General features: G+C 33.3%; 3 protein-coding genes across 3 annotated transcripts; 2 read left to right on the forward strand and 1 right to left on the reverse strand.

Annotated features, from left to right (window-relative positions):
• Positions 1-4,691: 4,691 nt before the first annotated feature.
• Positions 4,692-6,298, forward strand: LOC145111989 (uncharacterized). Its single transcript, XM_079048212.1, has 3 exons — positions 4,692-5,411; positions 5,687-6,058; positions 6,170-6,298. The coding sequence occupies exons 1-3, from the start codon at positions 4,692-4,694 to the stop codon at positions 6,296-6,298; spliced, it is 1,221 nt and encodes a 406-aa protein (XP_078904338.1).
• Positions 6,299-6,339: 41 nt separating this feature from the next.
• Positions 6,340-6,747, forward strand: LOC145111996 (uncharacterized). The gene has a single exon (XM_079048216.1). The coding sequence runs from the start codon at positions 6,340-6,342 to the stop codon at positions 6,745-6,747; it is 408 nt and encodes a 135-aa protein (XP_078904342.1).
• Positions 6,748-9,838: 3,091 nt separating this feature from the next.
• Positions 9,839-10,327, reverse strand: LOC145112001 (uncharacterized). Its single transcript, XM_079048220.1, has one exon. The coding sequence runs from the start codon at positions 10,325-10,327 to the stop codon at positions 9,839-9,841; it is 489 nt and encodes a 162-aa protein (XP_078904346.1).
• Between the last annotated feature and the right edge of the window lie 2,726 nt (positions 10,328-13,053).

Below are 13,053 nucleotides of genomic sequence, written 5' to 3' on the forward strand. Positions count from 1 at the left end.
TCACTTCTAGGTTCTGGCAGTCACTACAGAAGGCTCTTGGAACTAAGCTGGATATGAGCACAGCCTACCATCCTCAAACAGATGGACAGAGTGAGAGAACCATCCAAACCTTGGAAGACATGTTGAGAGCCTACGTCATCGACTTCGGCGCGTCATGGGATACTCATCTTCCTTTGGTTGAATTTTCTTATAACAACAGTTACCATACCAGCATCAAGGCTGCGCCGTTCGAAGCCCTCTATGGCCGCAAGTGCAGATCCCCTCTGTGCTGGGCTGAGGTGGGTGACACGCAGCTGGTCAAGGGACAAGTCCCTGACAGCACTCTCACTGGTCCAGAAATCATCCGCGAAACCACCGAAAAGATCGTACAAATCCGAGAACGACTTAAGGCCTCCCGAGATAGACAAAAGAGCTACGCCGATAAACGACGAAAACCCTTGGAATTCCAGGTTGGAGACCGTGTCTTGTTGAAAGTCTCACCCTGGAAGGGCATGATACGCTTCGGAAAGCGTGGAAAACTTAACCCAAGGTACATAGGACCTTTCGAAATCCTAGCCAGGATTGGTCCCGTAGCTTACAAACTCCATTTACCTCACGAACTTAGCAATATTCACCCTGTCTTCCACGTTTCAAACCTTAAAAAGTGTCTTTCTGATGAGACCCTTGTGATTCCTCTGGATGAGATCGAAATCAACGAAAACCTGAACTTTGTGGAAGAGCCCATCGAAATCATGGATAGAGAGATCAAACGAACGAAACAAAGCCGCATCCCGATAGTGAAGGTTCGCTGGAATGCCAAGCGGGGACCCGAATTCACTTGGGAACGCGAAGACTCAATGAAAACGAAATACCCGCATCTCTTTCCAATTCCATGATTTGTATCTAAATTCTAAATTTCGGGATGAAATTTCCTCTAACGGGGGGATAATGTGACAACCCGAAAGATATTCCGTTAACATAACCCATGCCGTTAATAAAATTTATTTTTATTTTGGGTTTTTCCGTTCACTTTCAAATTAAATAATTCATTTAGAATTATTATTATTTTTCCTATGTATTGAAACGAAATATTTATTTGAGTGAAAACACTCTAAATAATCTTTTGAAAATTTCTAGACTACGACTAATACGGGTAATGGTCATTTACCCGGGGTAAAATATTAAGCTCCGTTTAATGTCCGTATTGGGTATATTCCCACCGGGTCACTAACTCTAGACACATAAAAGGGTGGAGTGATCCCATTTGAGCTTTTCCCACACTTCAACTTTCTCTCTCTACTCTCTCTCTAGAAATCGAACTCTCTCAAGAAATCTTCACTTTCAAGCTCCAATTTGGTAAGTGATCCTTCCTAACTAGTTGTTTATCCTATCATGCATGCAAATCTATGTTTGAACCTCCCAAAAATCACCAAAAGTATGTGTTTACGGTTTGGGGGAAACCTTCCAAAACCGTAAACTCCTTCAATGGGGGTTTTGAAGCCCCAAAACCCTTCCAAACCTCTTCTAATGCTTAGATCCTTACATGCATGGAGTTAGAACCACAAGATCATGAATTTTTGGCCAAAAACATGAGTTTACGGTTCTTGAATGTTCAAGAACCGTAAACACCCTTTCATGGGGTTTTGATGCTCCTTAACCCTCCCAATGCATGTCTAATGGCCTCGAAACTTGCTTAGATGATCTTAGAACCCTAAAACATGTCCAAATGAGCATAAACTTGAGTTTACGATTTGGGAACGTCTCCCAAAACCGTAAACACCTTCCAAGGGTGTTATAATGCTCCAAACACTTTGCATGGCTTGTATTTGAGTCTAGAACTTGCATGAATGGCCTACAAACCACCAAAACACATGGAAAATGGACAAACATGGACAAGGGTGGGTTTACGGCCGTAAACCCATGAGTTTACGACCGTAAACTCCCCAAGGGTGGTCCAAGGACCGTAAACCCATGAGTTTACGACCGTAAACTCCCCAAGGGTGGTCCAAGGACCGTAAACCCTAATTCCTAGGCCATTTCATGTCCCGATCACTTCCTAAGCCATGGAATCAACCTTAGAACCTTCCCGTGTGCAAGATAAGGTCATTGATCAACCAAGAACACACCACTCATGAGTTTACGGCCGTAAACTCATGGGGGATGTGGTCTTTGGACCGTAAACTCCCCTAAGGGTTTACACTTGAAGAGTAAACACCTTATCTAGGCCCTACACTCCTTAGATACAACCTGTACCATCCCTAACACTTGAATTGAAGTGTTTTCATGCCTCGGAGTGTATTATCCTGCTATCTTAGTAAATCAAAGTCTAATTAGATACAATTATGTATCTCTTCATGTTACATAGGAACCTCATGCGTGTTCAAGTCCTAAGTTGCCTTCTAGCATCCTACTCGGCACATTCTCGTCAGGTGAGTTCATACCCCTACACCTTTTCCAAGTATTTCATGTTTTCAGGGGGGGAATACAAGCAAAATCATAAAGGTTTTCATAACTTGAAAGAAACTGATGTAATTATACGACTCTCCGATGAACTTATGTTACTTTATCCCTCTTGTAATTGGCAGAGCATAAGGGATATTTTCTAAATATAATTACATAGTTTTCCTAAAACCGTATGGAACTTATCAAACCTTTCCAATCTAAACGGGAAAAACTTATCAAACTGTGCAAATTATTATGGGAATAATTTGGGGATCTTTACCACTTGTTATACGAATTTCGATTTCATGCAAAGTCAAAAATATAAACTATGTCTGATTTAGTTTATCTATGTCTAATCTAGAGTATCATGCTAAATAATTATGTTGTATTTAATTATTTATACTCTACTATGTTTCAAACTAATTCGAAACTCGAAAACGATTGAATCATCTGAAAATCTGTAAATACTAGCTTGTGAGACTTATCTTCGTTATATCCTTCGGGATACCAATAAATCCTCACCGGAAGTATAACCAGAGTCTCCTGGAGGGAGAACGTGAAATTTGTGGATAGATCTATTCGGGACTGACAATCCCACACCTAAACTGTTAGCTACAGTTAGGCGGGCACGCCTGGGGTGACAAATTTTGTAAATCGAACGACGCCTGAAGAACGTCAAGGAGGTCACAGGTCATATCAGTATGGTTATACGGCTCACAATACGTATTTAACAAACCAACTTGGTTACGGATTTTTCTTACTTTATTTCAACTATAGTTTTATGTATTAAAACTACCTACTTTCACACTGGATGGTATTCCAGGGATCTAATCTAATAGTTTTATGTATTAAAACTACCTACTTTCGTACTGGATGGTATTCCAGGGATCTAATATATAGTTTTATGTATTAAAACTACCTACTTTCGTACTGGATAGTAATTCCAGGGTCATAACTTATGGTTTTCATATCCTATTCAAATTAACTTACATATAAGAAAATATGGGATTTTCTTGGATATCAACTGTTCATGAAACTAAAGGAAACTGAATCTTTTCCAGAAAACAAACCGCTTATGAACTCACCAGCTTTTTGGCTGATATTTTAAAACTGCTTGTATTCTCAGGGCATCCATAGACAGGTACTCCCACTAACTTTTGGAGAAGACGGAGCATATAGAAGACTCGTCTTCACTTTTGTTCTAACGAATGTATCTAAGAAAACTTGTAGTACCTTATTTTCAAACAAATGTAAAACTTTCTTATGTAATGTAATGGTTGTGTTTACTATGCTTGCTATGTACATTGGTTGTGATACTCTACATGACGTCACTCCGCCCCGGAACGTTTCCGCCATCGGTTTCGGGGTGTGACAAAGCTCCAGCCGTCCAAACTCCAGGCTTCCAGCAACAACATCAAAGGCGACAACTGAATTGTGATCAAAAGGTTTGTAATTGTAATTAACCTTGTAATTTGTATGAAATATTATTGTATTATTCATTGATTTGTGTAATTTAATGTGATTAAGGTGTAGTTAGATGACCCATACATCTGTGATTCTGTGAACAGTGAATTATGAAATCAATCAGTTTTATTTACTTATTGTCTTGAACTCTTGATTAGTTGATTAACATGTGTTTAATATCAATTCAATTTTCAGAATTTATTTAGACTTGAGTCTTGAAATTTGAGAACATTCTTGATTTTATGATTTGTGTATTTGATAACAGAATATTGATGATGGTTATTAGTTTGAATGCTTGATACTTTTGTAACATTTAGTTTCATAATTCAATTTCAGAATCAAGAATCAAGAATGTCTTTGCATAAGTTTTATAAAAAGAAAGAAGATAGCGAACAACAACATAAGTATACGAAGGCGGATTTAAATTCACTACCCGTTGATCCGTTTGAACGACCAAATATAAAATTTTATCATGTAAACCAAATAGATGAAATTAGAAGAGCATACTTGCAAAAAGGACCATTCCAACCTTTAAATCATAAATTCCCACCACGTGATTTTGGAGGTAAACCACAAAGATTTATTCAATCATGGTTTGATGATAATAAGTATTGGTTAGAATATAGTATAAAAGAGGATGCTGCATTCTGTTTATGTTGTTATCTATTCAAATCAAGTATACCAAATCAAGGTGGATTAGATCATTTTGTGAAATCTGGATTCAAGGCTTGGAATAGGAATTAGGAATAGATAAACATAAAGAAGGAATTCCACACACTATTGCTGTCCAAAAGTGCCAAAGTTTGATGAACCAAAGACAATCCATCACGTCTGCCTTTGAGAAACAAACTTCTTTACAAGAAAAAGAATACCGTACTCGCTTGAATGCTTCAATTGATTGTGTTAGGTTCCTACTCCGACAAGGTTTAGCATTCCGTGGTCATAACGAAAAAGAAGACTCCGATAATAAAGGTAACTTTCTTGAACTATTACAGTGGTTAGCCGATCGATGTGATGTTGTGGATCGTGTTGTGCTAAAGAATGCCCCAAAAATTGCACAAATGAAATGCGGTGAAATCCAGAAAGATATTGTGCAAGCATGTTCATATGTAATTTTAAATGTTATTATGGGAGATCTTGGAAATGAATTTTTTGCAATTTTAGTAGATGAGTCACGTGATGTGTCATGTAAAGAACAAATGGCGTTGGTTTTGCGGTTTGTAAATAGAAAAGGTGAAGTTGAAGAAAGGTTTGTTGGCCTTCGAAATGTTAATAACACTTTGGCTTTGTCACTAAAGGCTACCATTTATGATATGCTTGCAAAATGGAATTTGAGTCCTAGTAGGATTAGAGGACAAGGGTATGATGGTGCTAGTAATATGAGTGGTGCATTCAATGGATTGAAGACTTTGATTATGAATGAAACAAAATCTGCACATTTTGTTCATTGTTTTGCTCACCAATTACAGTTAGCCCTAGTGTTTGTTGCAAAGAATCACACGACGGTTAATGATTTTTTTGATGTGGTTTCTCGGTTGTTAAATATTATTGGATCTTCTTAGAAAAGACGAGATAAGTTAAGAAAAAAACAAGCATATAAAGTTATGGCAACATTGGCTGAAGGTATGCTTCATGTGGTTTATTTTCATTTGTTTGTGCTAATTATTCGGCTAATTCATTTCTTATGTGGTTTATTTTAGGTGACCTTCAGAGTGGTACCGGTTTGAATCAATAAGTCAGTATTAAACGACCGTCTGATACTCGATGGGGTTCTCATTTTGCATCTTTATTAAATATCCAGACCATATATGCTTCCATTTGTGATGTACTTGAAGACCTTGGTGAATTTGATAGTGATCGTGATCGTAGAGCTGAAGCAATTCGCATCTTAAAGTGGTTAAAATTGTTTGATTTTGTGTTTTGTCTACATTTTATGGTTGATATCTTGGGTGTGACGGATCATTTGAATACAATACTACAAAGAAAAGGCCAAGATATCGCCAATGCTATGAATCAAGTAAGTAGCTCAAAAAAAGCAATTCAAGAAATTAGAGATGTAGGATGGGACCCACTTTTAGAGAAAGTTACTTTGTTTTGTGCTAAAAACAAAGTTAAAGTCGTGGATTTGGAAGATAAATATTTTAATGGATACAGTCGTTGCAAAGGTTCACATGTTAGTAATGTTTGTTATTACCAACTAACACCTTGATTTATAAATTTATTATGTTATATCATTAGTTATTAATATATATATATATATATATGTGTATATATATTTTTTAAGGTTAACAACTTGCACCATTATCAAGTTGATGTATTTAAGGAGGTGATTGATATGCAACTTCAAGAGCTGAACAATCGTTTTAATGAAGTAAACACAAATTTACTTCTCTGTATTGCTTGTTGTGCCTAAGTGAATCTTTCAAAGCCTTTGATTCAGAAAAAATAATGAAAATGGCTACACTTTATCCGGAAGAGTTTCCAACAGAATATGATCTTCGAGTTCTTGAAGTGGAACTTGGAAATTACATTAAAGATGTGCGAGAAGATGAACGATTTACTGATTTGAAGAGCATTGGAGACCTTGCCAAAAAGATGGTCGAAGAAAAAAAGCATATAATATTTCCTAAGATTTACCTTCTTGTGAAACTTGCATTGATCTTACCCGTAGCAACAACAAGTGTGGAACGCGCATTTTCTGCAATGAAGTTGATAAAGACCGATATACGCAACAAAATAAGTGATCAATTTTTGAGTGATAGTTTAGTGTCGTATATTGAAAAAAATGTTTTAAAAGGTATTGGTAATGACGCAATTGTAAATATGTTTCAAGATATAAGACCTCGTAGGGTTCAATTGTAAGAACTTTATTATAACTATTGAACAAATGTTTAGATATTTTAGTCATACAACCCGATCCGCCACCAATAGTATTTTTACACTTTCATATTTTTTTTACTTTTATTTACATAAGGAACCACGTGGTTTTTGGTTCTACATTCGCCACTGTGTGTATATATATATATATATATATATATATATATATATATATATATATATATATATATATATATATATATATATATATATATATATATATATATATATATATATATATATACATTAAGCGAAATCACAAACCATTAAGCTTTGTCTAAGAGAATCACATAAAGAAATCCATAAAAAAAAATCGTATGTACATATGCATATGCATATATACAAATCATATGAAAAAAAAAACACACCAAACAAACACATATGACACGGTCAACCACATTCGATAAAAAAATATTTTTTAAATATACATATGTATATGAAGAAAAAAATGTATTTTTTTCTTTTTTTTTTGGCAAAAAAATCAACGCTAGCTTTTCTTACTCATTCGTATTGGGATATTATGATATTTGCTTTCAGATTATTGTATATAAGAAAAAAAATTCTAATTTAAGTGAAATTCTTATCATTTTTAAATTTTCATTTGATCTCAGTTCGCTTTTCTCTCTCTATCACTATATATATATATATATATATATATATATATATATATATATATATATATATATATATATATATATAGATTAATTAGAATATAAATAACTTTTTAGTAGAAACTTATACTAATTAAAGATTTCAATTTTTGTAAAGTTATTCCGGGAGTTTAATAGAACAAACACAAGAAAACAATATACTTAAATGATACTTGAAACCATATTTTCCCAAAAAGACTTCTACAAAAGCTAATGTCAAACATAACGACAAAAAAGAAAGTTAGAGATCTTTGTGAATAACTAGGTCTTCAACTTGGTTTTACTAATCCTGGACATTTTCTTTTTGTATATATCTGTTTTAACAATTATAAGAATAATAAACAGTTGGTCTAACAGCATCAAAATGAGTTAGAAGTGTGTTTTTTTTCCAATTAGTTCGAGATTTTAATTATTGTGATGGACACACATGCAGATTTAGAAATATTATTAGAAGGAATGTATTTGCCCTTTTAATGAAAAAAATAGATACCATTTTCCTTATTTGGAGCAATTATGATTTATTTTCATAAATTTGATGGGAAATTAATTTATTTTACGTAAATTAGTTATCACAATAAAATTAGTCAGATACTACCACCTATGCTATGGCACAAGGATGCACCGATCAAGATGAACTTCTTTATTTGGAGAACACTACAAAAAAATCCCCTCTATGATGGCTCTAAGATCACGGGGTGTGGAGCTCGACTCGACATGCTGTGGTACTTGCTTTGCTAGTGACGAATGTGCCGATAACATCCTAGTAACATGCCCGTATGCGAGTGCAATAAGAGACAAAATATTTGACTGGTGTGGCATCAAGCACCAAACATTTCACAATGTCCGGGATCTAATATGTTTTGCTACAAGCTGGGGTCGGTGTTCAAAAAAGAAAAAAAGGCTCACGATGATATGCTACGGGCTTATATGGAGCCTCTGGAAATATAGAAATGACCGGACTTTTAATCTGAAATTTATCAGTACCTTTTGCGGAGCTGAGCAGATAAAATCCTTGGTGTATCTCTGGATCAAATGCAGAGGAAAAAGCGGTTTATGTGAATGGAACGTGTGGTCATCATCTCCTTTCCATTTTTCCTATGTATTTTTCTTTACTTACCACTACTATATGTATGTCTTTTTTCTTTTTCTGTTCCTGCTCCTCTCTAGTTTCTTACTAGTTGGGGTTTATTTTAATATAATTTTGTTGTTTCTAAAAAATAAAATGAGTAAGAAGACAAACAGACAATAAGTTGTATCTTTAAACCTTTTTGTATGATAAAATTAATTATTTTGAAAACTATATCCATAAATTCCTTCGTAAGTTGATCATGAGATCGATTTATTTGTTTTAGGGTGATATTTTTTTCAAAAGAAATCCCAATTGCATAAATTGTTTAAAGAAAATACGGGATTTCTTATATTTTCATATTTTTTTTATCAGATTGTTGGATCTAAACAATCTACGTTAAGGGTTCCACCTTCAAATATTCGATTCTCAATTTTTGGAAATGTTTGCTTAACTTTTCATCAAATGTCTTCTAGTTTAAAACGTTGTTTTTGTTACTAGGGTCCCAAAACATTAAACATCTAAGAAATTGGTTCTCACATGGGATATAATATGATTCTGAATTTGACTTGTTAGCTTGTAATTATTTATAACAATAATACCAATATCACATGCAATGCATCATTATGCATAAAAATGGCATCTTTTACTTCACCAACTATCTTGTACTCTACTCCTAAAATTCAGAGAAAAGACAAGACCACTACCAGTCTACCACATCATAATTAAAAAAAAAGTTAGATGTTGGAAATAGGATTTACTTTTTTTTAATGATTTAAACAATTTTACTTGTAATTTATTTATCCGAAGTAATATATTTTTATATTTATATTGAATATATATACTCTATTAATTATAATATTGTATTTTCTTAGTATGATATACTGATGTTGTATTTAATAAAATTTATCTCATAATAGCAATGATTTTTTTTATTTACACAATAGTAATAAAAATTAGATAGATTTTTTGAAATACAATAATATAATGAATAGAAATAGAATAATATACTCTAATAAATATATCATTAACAAGACGTTATTATATGTTACATTTAACCAAAAAAAAATCATATCTCTTATGGGTTCTTTTTATGTTTTTAAGCTTGGTTAGTGTGCTTTCGCTGACATTTTACATTGAGAAAAAATATAGATGAAATATTTTGTCTTAAAAGAAGTCAAGCACATAAATTAATTATATATAAAGTACAATCATATATGCATTCCATAAGTTATAGAAATTCACATTAACAAATACTTAATAAAAAATGGCCATGGGCAATCCTTAAATCGGACTGGCCTCCCCTATTATTGCCTTGATTTCTAACGACGCTACTTTGGCTTTAGTGACGGAGTGAGATTCATCGGTGAAAGTATCCTGCACGTGATCTTGGGAGATAAACAATAGACTCAGCCACCTCACAGGTTCTCTTGCAAGAAGTGTATACACTACTAGCTAATCCACTAGTTGACCGGATTTTTGACCCCTTCACCAGTTCTTCATCCTTTGAGCACTCCACAAAAGCTGCAAAAAAGGGATCTTTGTGGAAGCTCTCGCTGGTGCTGTATTTCTTGAGCATCGGTCCAGTGTCTTTTCCGAAGGATTTTCTAAAGGAATTACCAGAGGGAGGCAACGGGAGAAGACTCTGTGATGAATCCTTTTTGGTATTATTTTTCTTTGGAATTCCGGGGAATTGTTCCCATGAAAAGGGGATGCCGAAGTATCGGAATGGAGTAGCTGGATCGGAAGAATCATCAAGGAAGAAAGACATTGATCCGAGCGATGATGAAGAAGCGGAGGAAAGAGATGGACTCCGGCGATAGGATGGTCGGATCCTTGAGGAAGTCATGGAGTTTTCTTTTGAGTGAGTGAGAGAAAGAGAGTGAACAGCTTCCTACTTGTGCTTTAGTGCTACACTAGCCTAAATGTCACATATATATGGTTCTCTCACACACACACACATATACATATATATATATATATATATATATATATATATATATATATATATATATATATATATATATATTCCGGTGAGGACTCTCTTTTCGGTGAAGCCACCTTAAAAAATTGAAAAAAAATCATAAAAAAAATACAAATAATAAAATCGAGCATAATACTATATCTGAGAGAAAAAAAATTAAAAAAAAAATTTTCATCATTAAAATTGAATTATGGATCATAAAAATTGAATCATAGATCATAAAAATGATCTATGGTTCAATTTTAATGATCAAAATTTTTTTCTCTCTCATGTAGTATTATGCTCGATTTTACGATTTTTAATTTTTTTTAAGATGTCCTTACGAGTGCTCACTTTAAAAAGAATCCTCACCCGATCTTATCTCTCTCTCTCCCTCTCTCTCTCTCTCTATATATATATATATATATATATATATATATATATATATATATATATATATATATATATATATATATATATATATATATATATTCAATTTTTTTTGAAATTTTATAAACAAAACCCAAAAATATATATAAAAAAAGAATAAAACCCACTTAAATAACGTTTCATGAACGTTCGTCGCATGTGATTAAATCATTGAGTCCATATTACCTACCACGGATGTGCGGCGGATTCGAAAGTATCATGTCCAAGTATTTTGTTTGACGTTTGTGCCATTGACGAAGTAGGTGATAGAGAATTGTCCTTGCAGTACTTACTATCTTTTAAATACTTACCGGAGCTACACCTTTATATATATATATATATATATATATATATATATATATATATATATATATATATATATATATATATATATATATATATATATATATATATATATATATATATATACTGTATTAACAGTGAATATAGTATTGTATTAAACGATAAATAAATGAACAGTGAATATAATATTGTAAACAATGAATAAATTAAATATGGTGGTGTATTATACTACTGTTATATATTGTATTAAATAGTGAATAGATTATTAAATTGTCAATATATTGTATTATTTAACAGTGAATATAATATTTAAATTTTAAAAGTGTATTGGTTGCAGCATAAAAATGTTGTTTTTTTAGCCTTTTTCATTGAAAAATCAAGATTGAAACAAAATGATATTTTTTTTTACCTTTTCACTAAATAAAATAAAATAAAATGCTGGATTAAAATAATAATTATACCAAATATATCAATTATTTTAATTGACGACATGTGGAAGCTGGCGGTGGTTATGGCATCGACGGTTGGTGGTGGTGGTGCTGGCGGCATGCTGTAGTCGGTGGTTTGTGTGGTAGAGTTGTATTAACGTATAAGATTAGTGAGTTTTAATTTCCAAAATGTTAGAAAGACATAATATGATTTTTAAAGACGTTTATATAAAATAATGAAACATAATATTTTCTAAATAAAAATAAATAAAATTATTAATTTAGCGAACATCATGTTCATTTTGTTAAATTTTCTAAGACGATGATTATTTTTTCGGTTAGCTTCAATAAATTTGGTAATTTTAGTGATTAACTTTATAATTTATTAATATTTTGTTATAGACAATATAACACAAAAATATTATATGAAATTTACCAAATGGTTTTGAAATTATGTAAAATATTCTTGAATTGTTTATAATATCCTTCATAATATTAGTAAAAAAATAAACATGTTGTTGAAAAAAAAATAAAACAAATCTATGTTGAATAATATAACTTAAAGTAAGGTGTGAAGTGGTTTGAAGATGAGGGTCCAGTGTTGCGTCACACAACATACGCGCAACAGTTTGAAGTCAGAAGTCTTCTAAAAAAACAAACAGCTGCGAAATGGCAAGTATTGCGCATGTGTAGCGCGGCACAACCAAAAATGATCAGAAGTGATTTTTCTTAAAAAAACAAATATCCCCTGAGTGTATTTATATATGTATATTACGTTCTAGCGCCACTATCCCCCCCCCCCCCCAAACTCCTCCGCCACCACCACCTCCACTACCTCTTCTACCCCTCCGCCACAGACTCCGTCGCCACCACCACCACCGTCTCGCCTCCAGCACCACCTCCGTCACCTAGATCGTTGCCACCACCTCCACCATCGTCATTGCCACAATCACATCCACCACCCACTGCTAACACCATCTCCGCCACCAACCGTCATAATCTTAAATGAATAGACATATGTATACTCATATATGAATGATATGTGACTAATCATATGTGAATATACCACATAGTATTTTTGTAACAACCTATTTCAGGTCGTTTCTTAATTCGGGGTTGTGGACCGATATTCGTTCATGAAAAGGCTTTAGGATTTTAGAAAGTAAAGTTGGACCTTATTAAAGGTTGATAATATTGGTTGTGAGGTCTAAGCCCTTTATTCGTATGCTGGACCCAAAGGGAAAAGTTATAGATCGGGCTTCTTGCGTGAATTATGGTTTTAGTTCGGTAAGTGATAAGACAAAAGTAATTAGATAGGATTGTAGGGCTCGTTAATACCTTTTTGTGCATATAAAGAATGCTGAAAACGGAGTTGAAATGAAGAAGTTATGGCTTTTTGAAGTTGAAATGGAAATTAGGGATTTTGAATTACACATGGCATAATTTGGGCAG

Source organism: Lactuca virosa, chromosome 1, assembly GCF_052849685.1.
Source record: "Lactuca virosa cultivar CGN04683 chromosome 1, Lactuca_virosa_CGN04683_v6, whole genome shotgun sequence".
Classification (NCBI taxonomy): Eukaryota; Viridiplantae; Streptophyta; class Magnoliopsida; order Asterales; family Asteraceae; genus Lactuca; species Lactuca virosa.

Excerpts from the sequence above, each read along its gene's own strand:
- LOC145111996 (XM_079048216.1), top strand. The coding sequence starts at position 6,340 with ATGGCTACACTTTATCCGGAAGAGTTTCCAACAGAATATGATCTTCGA.
- LOC145112001 (XM_079048220.1), bottom strand. The coding sequence starts at position 10,327 with ATGACTTCCTCAAGGATCCGACCATCCTATCGCCGGAGTCCATCTCTT.
- LOC145111989 (XM_079048212.1), top strand. The coding sequence starts at position 4,692 with ATGAACCAAAGACAATCCATCACGTCTGCCTTTGAGAAACAAACTTCT. Across the intron at positions 5,412-5,686 it reads TTAATGATTTTTTTGATGTG|ACCATATATGCTTCCATTTG; the intron begins GTTTCTCGGTTG and ends TTAAATATCCAG. Across the intron at positions 6,059-6,169 it reads GTCGTTGCAAAGGTTCACAT|GTTAACAACTTGCACCATTA; the intron begins GTTAGTAATGTT and ends ATATTTTTTAAG.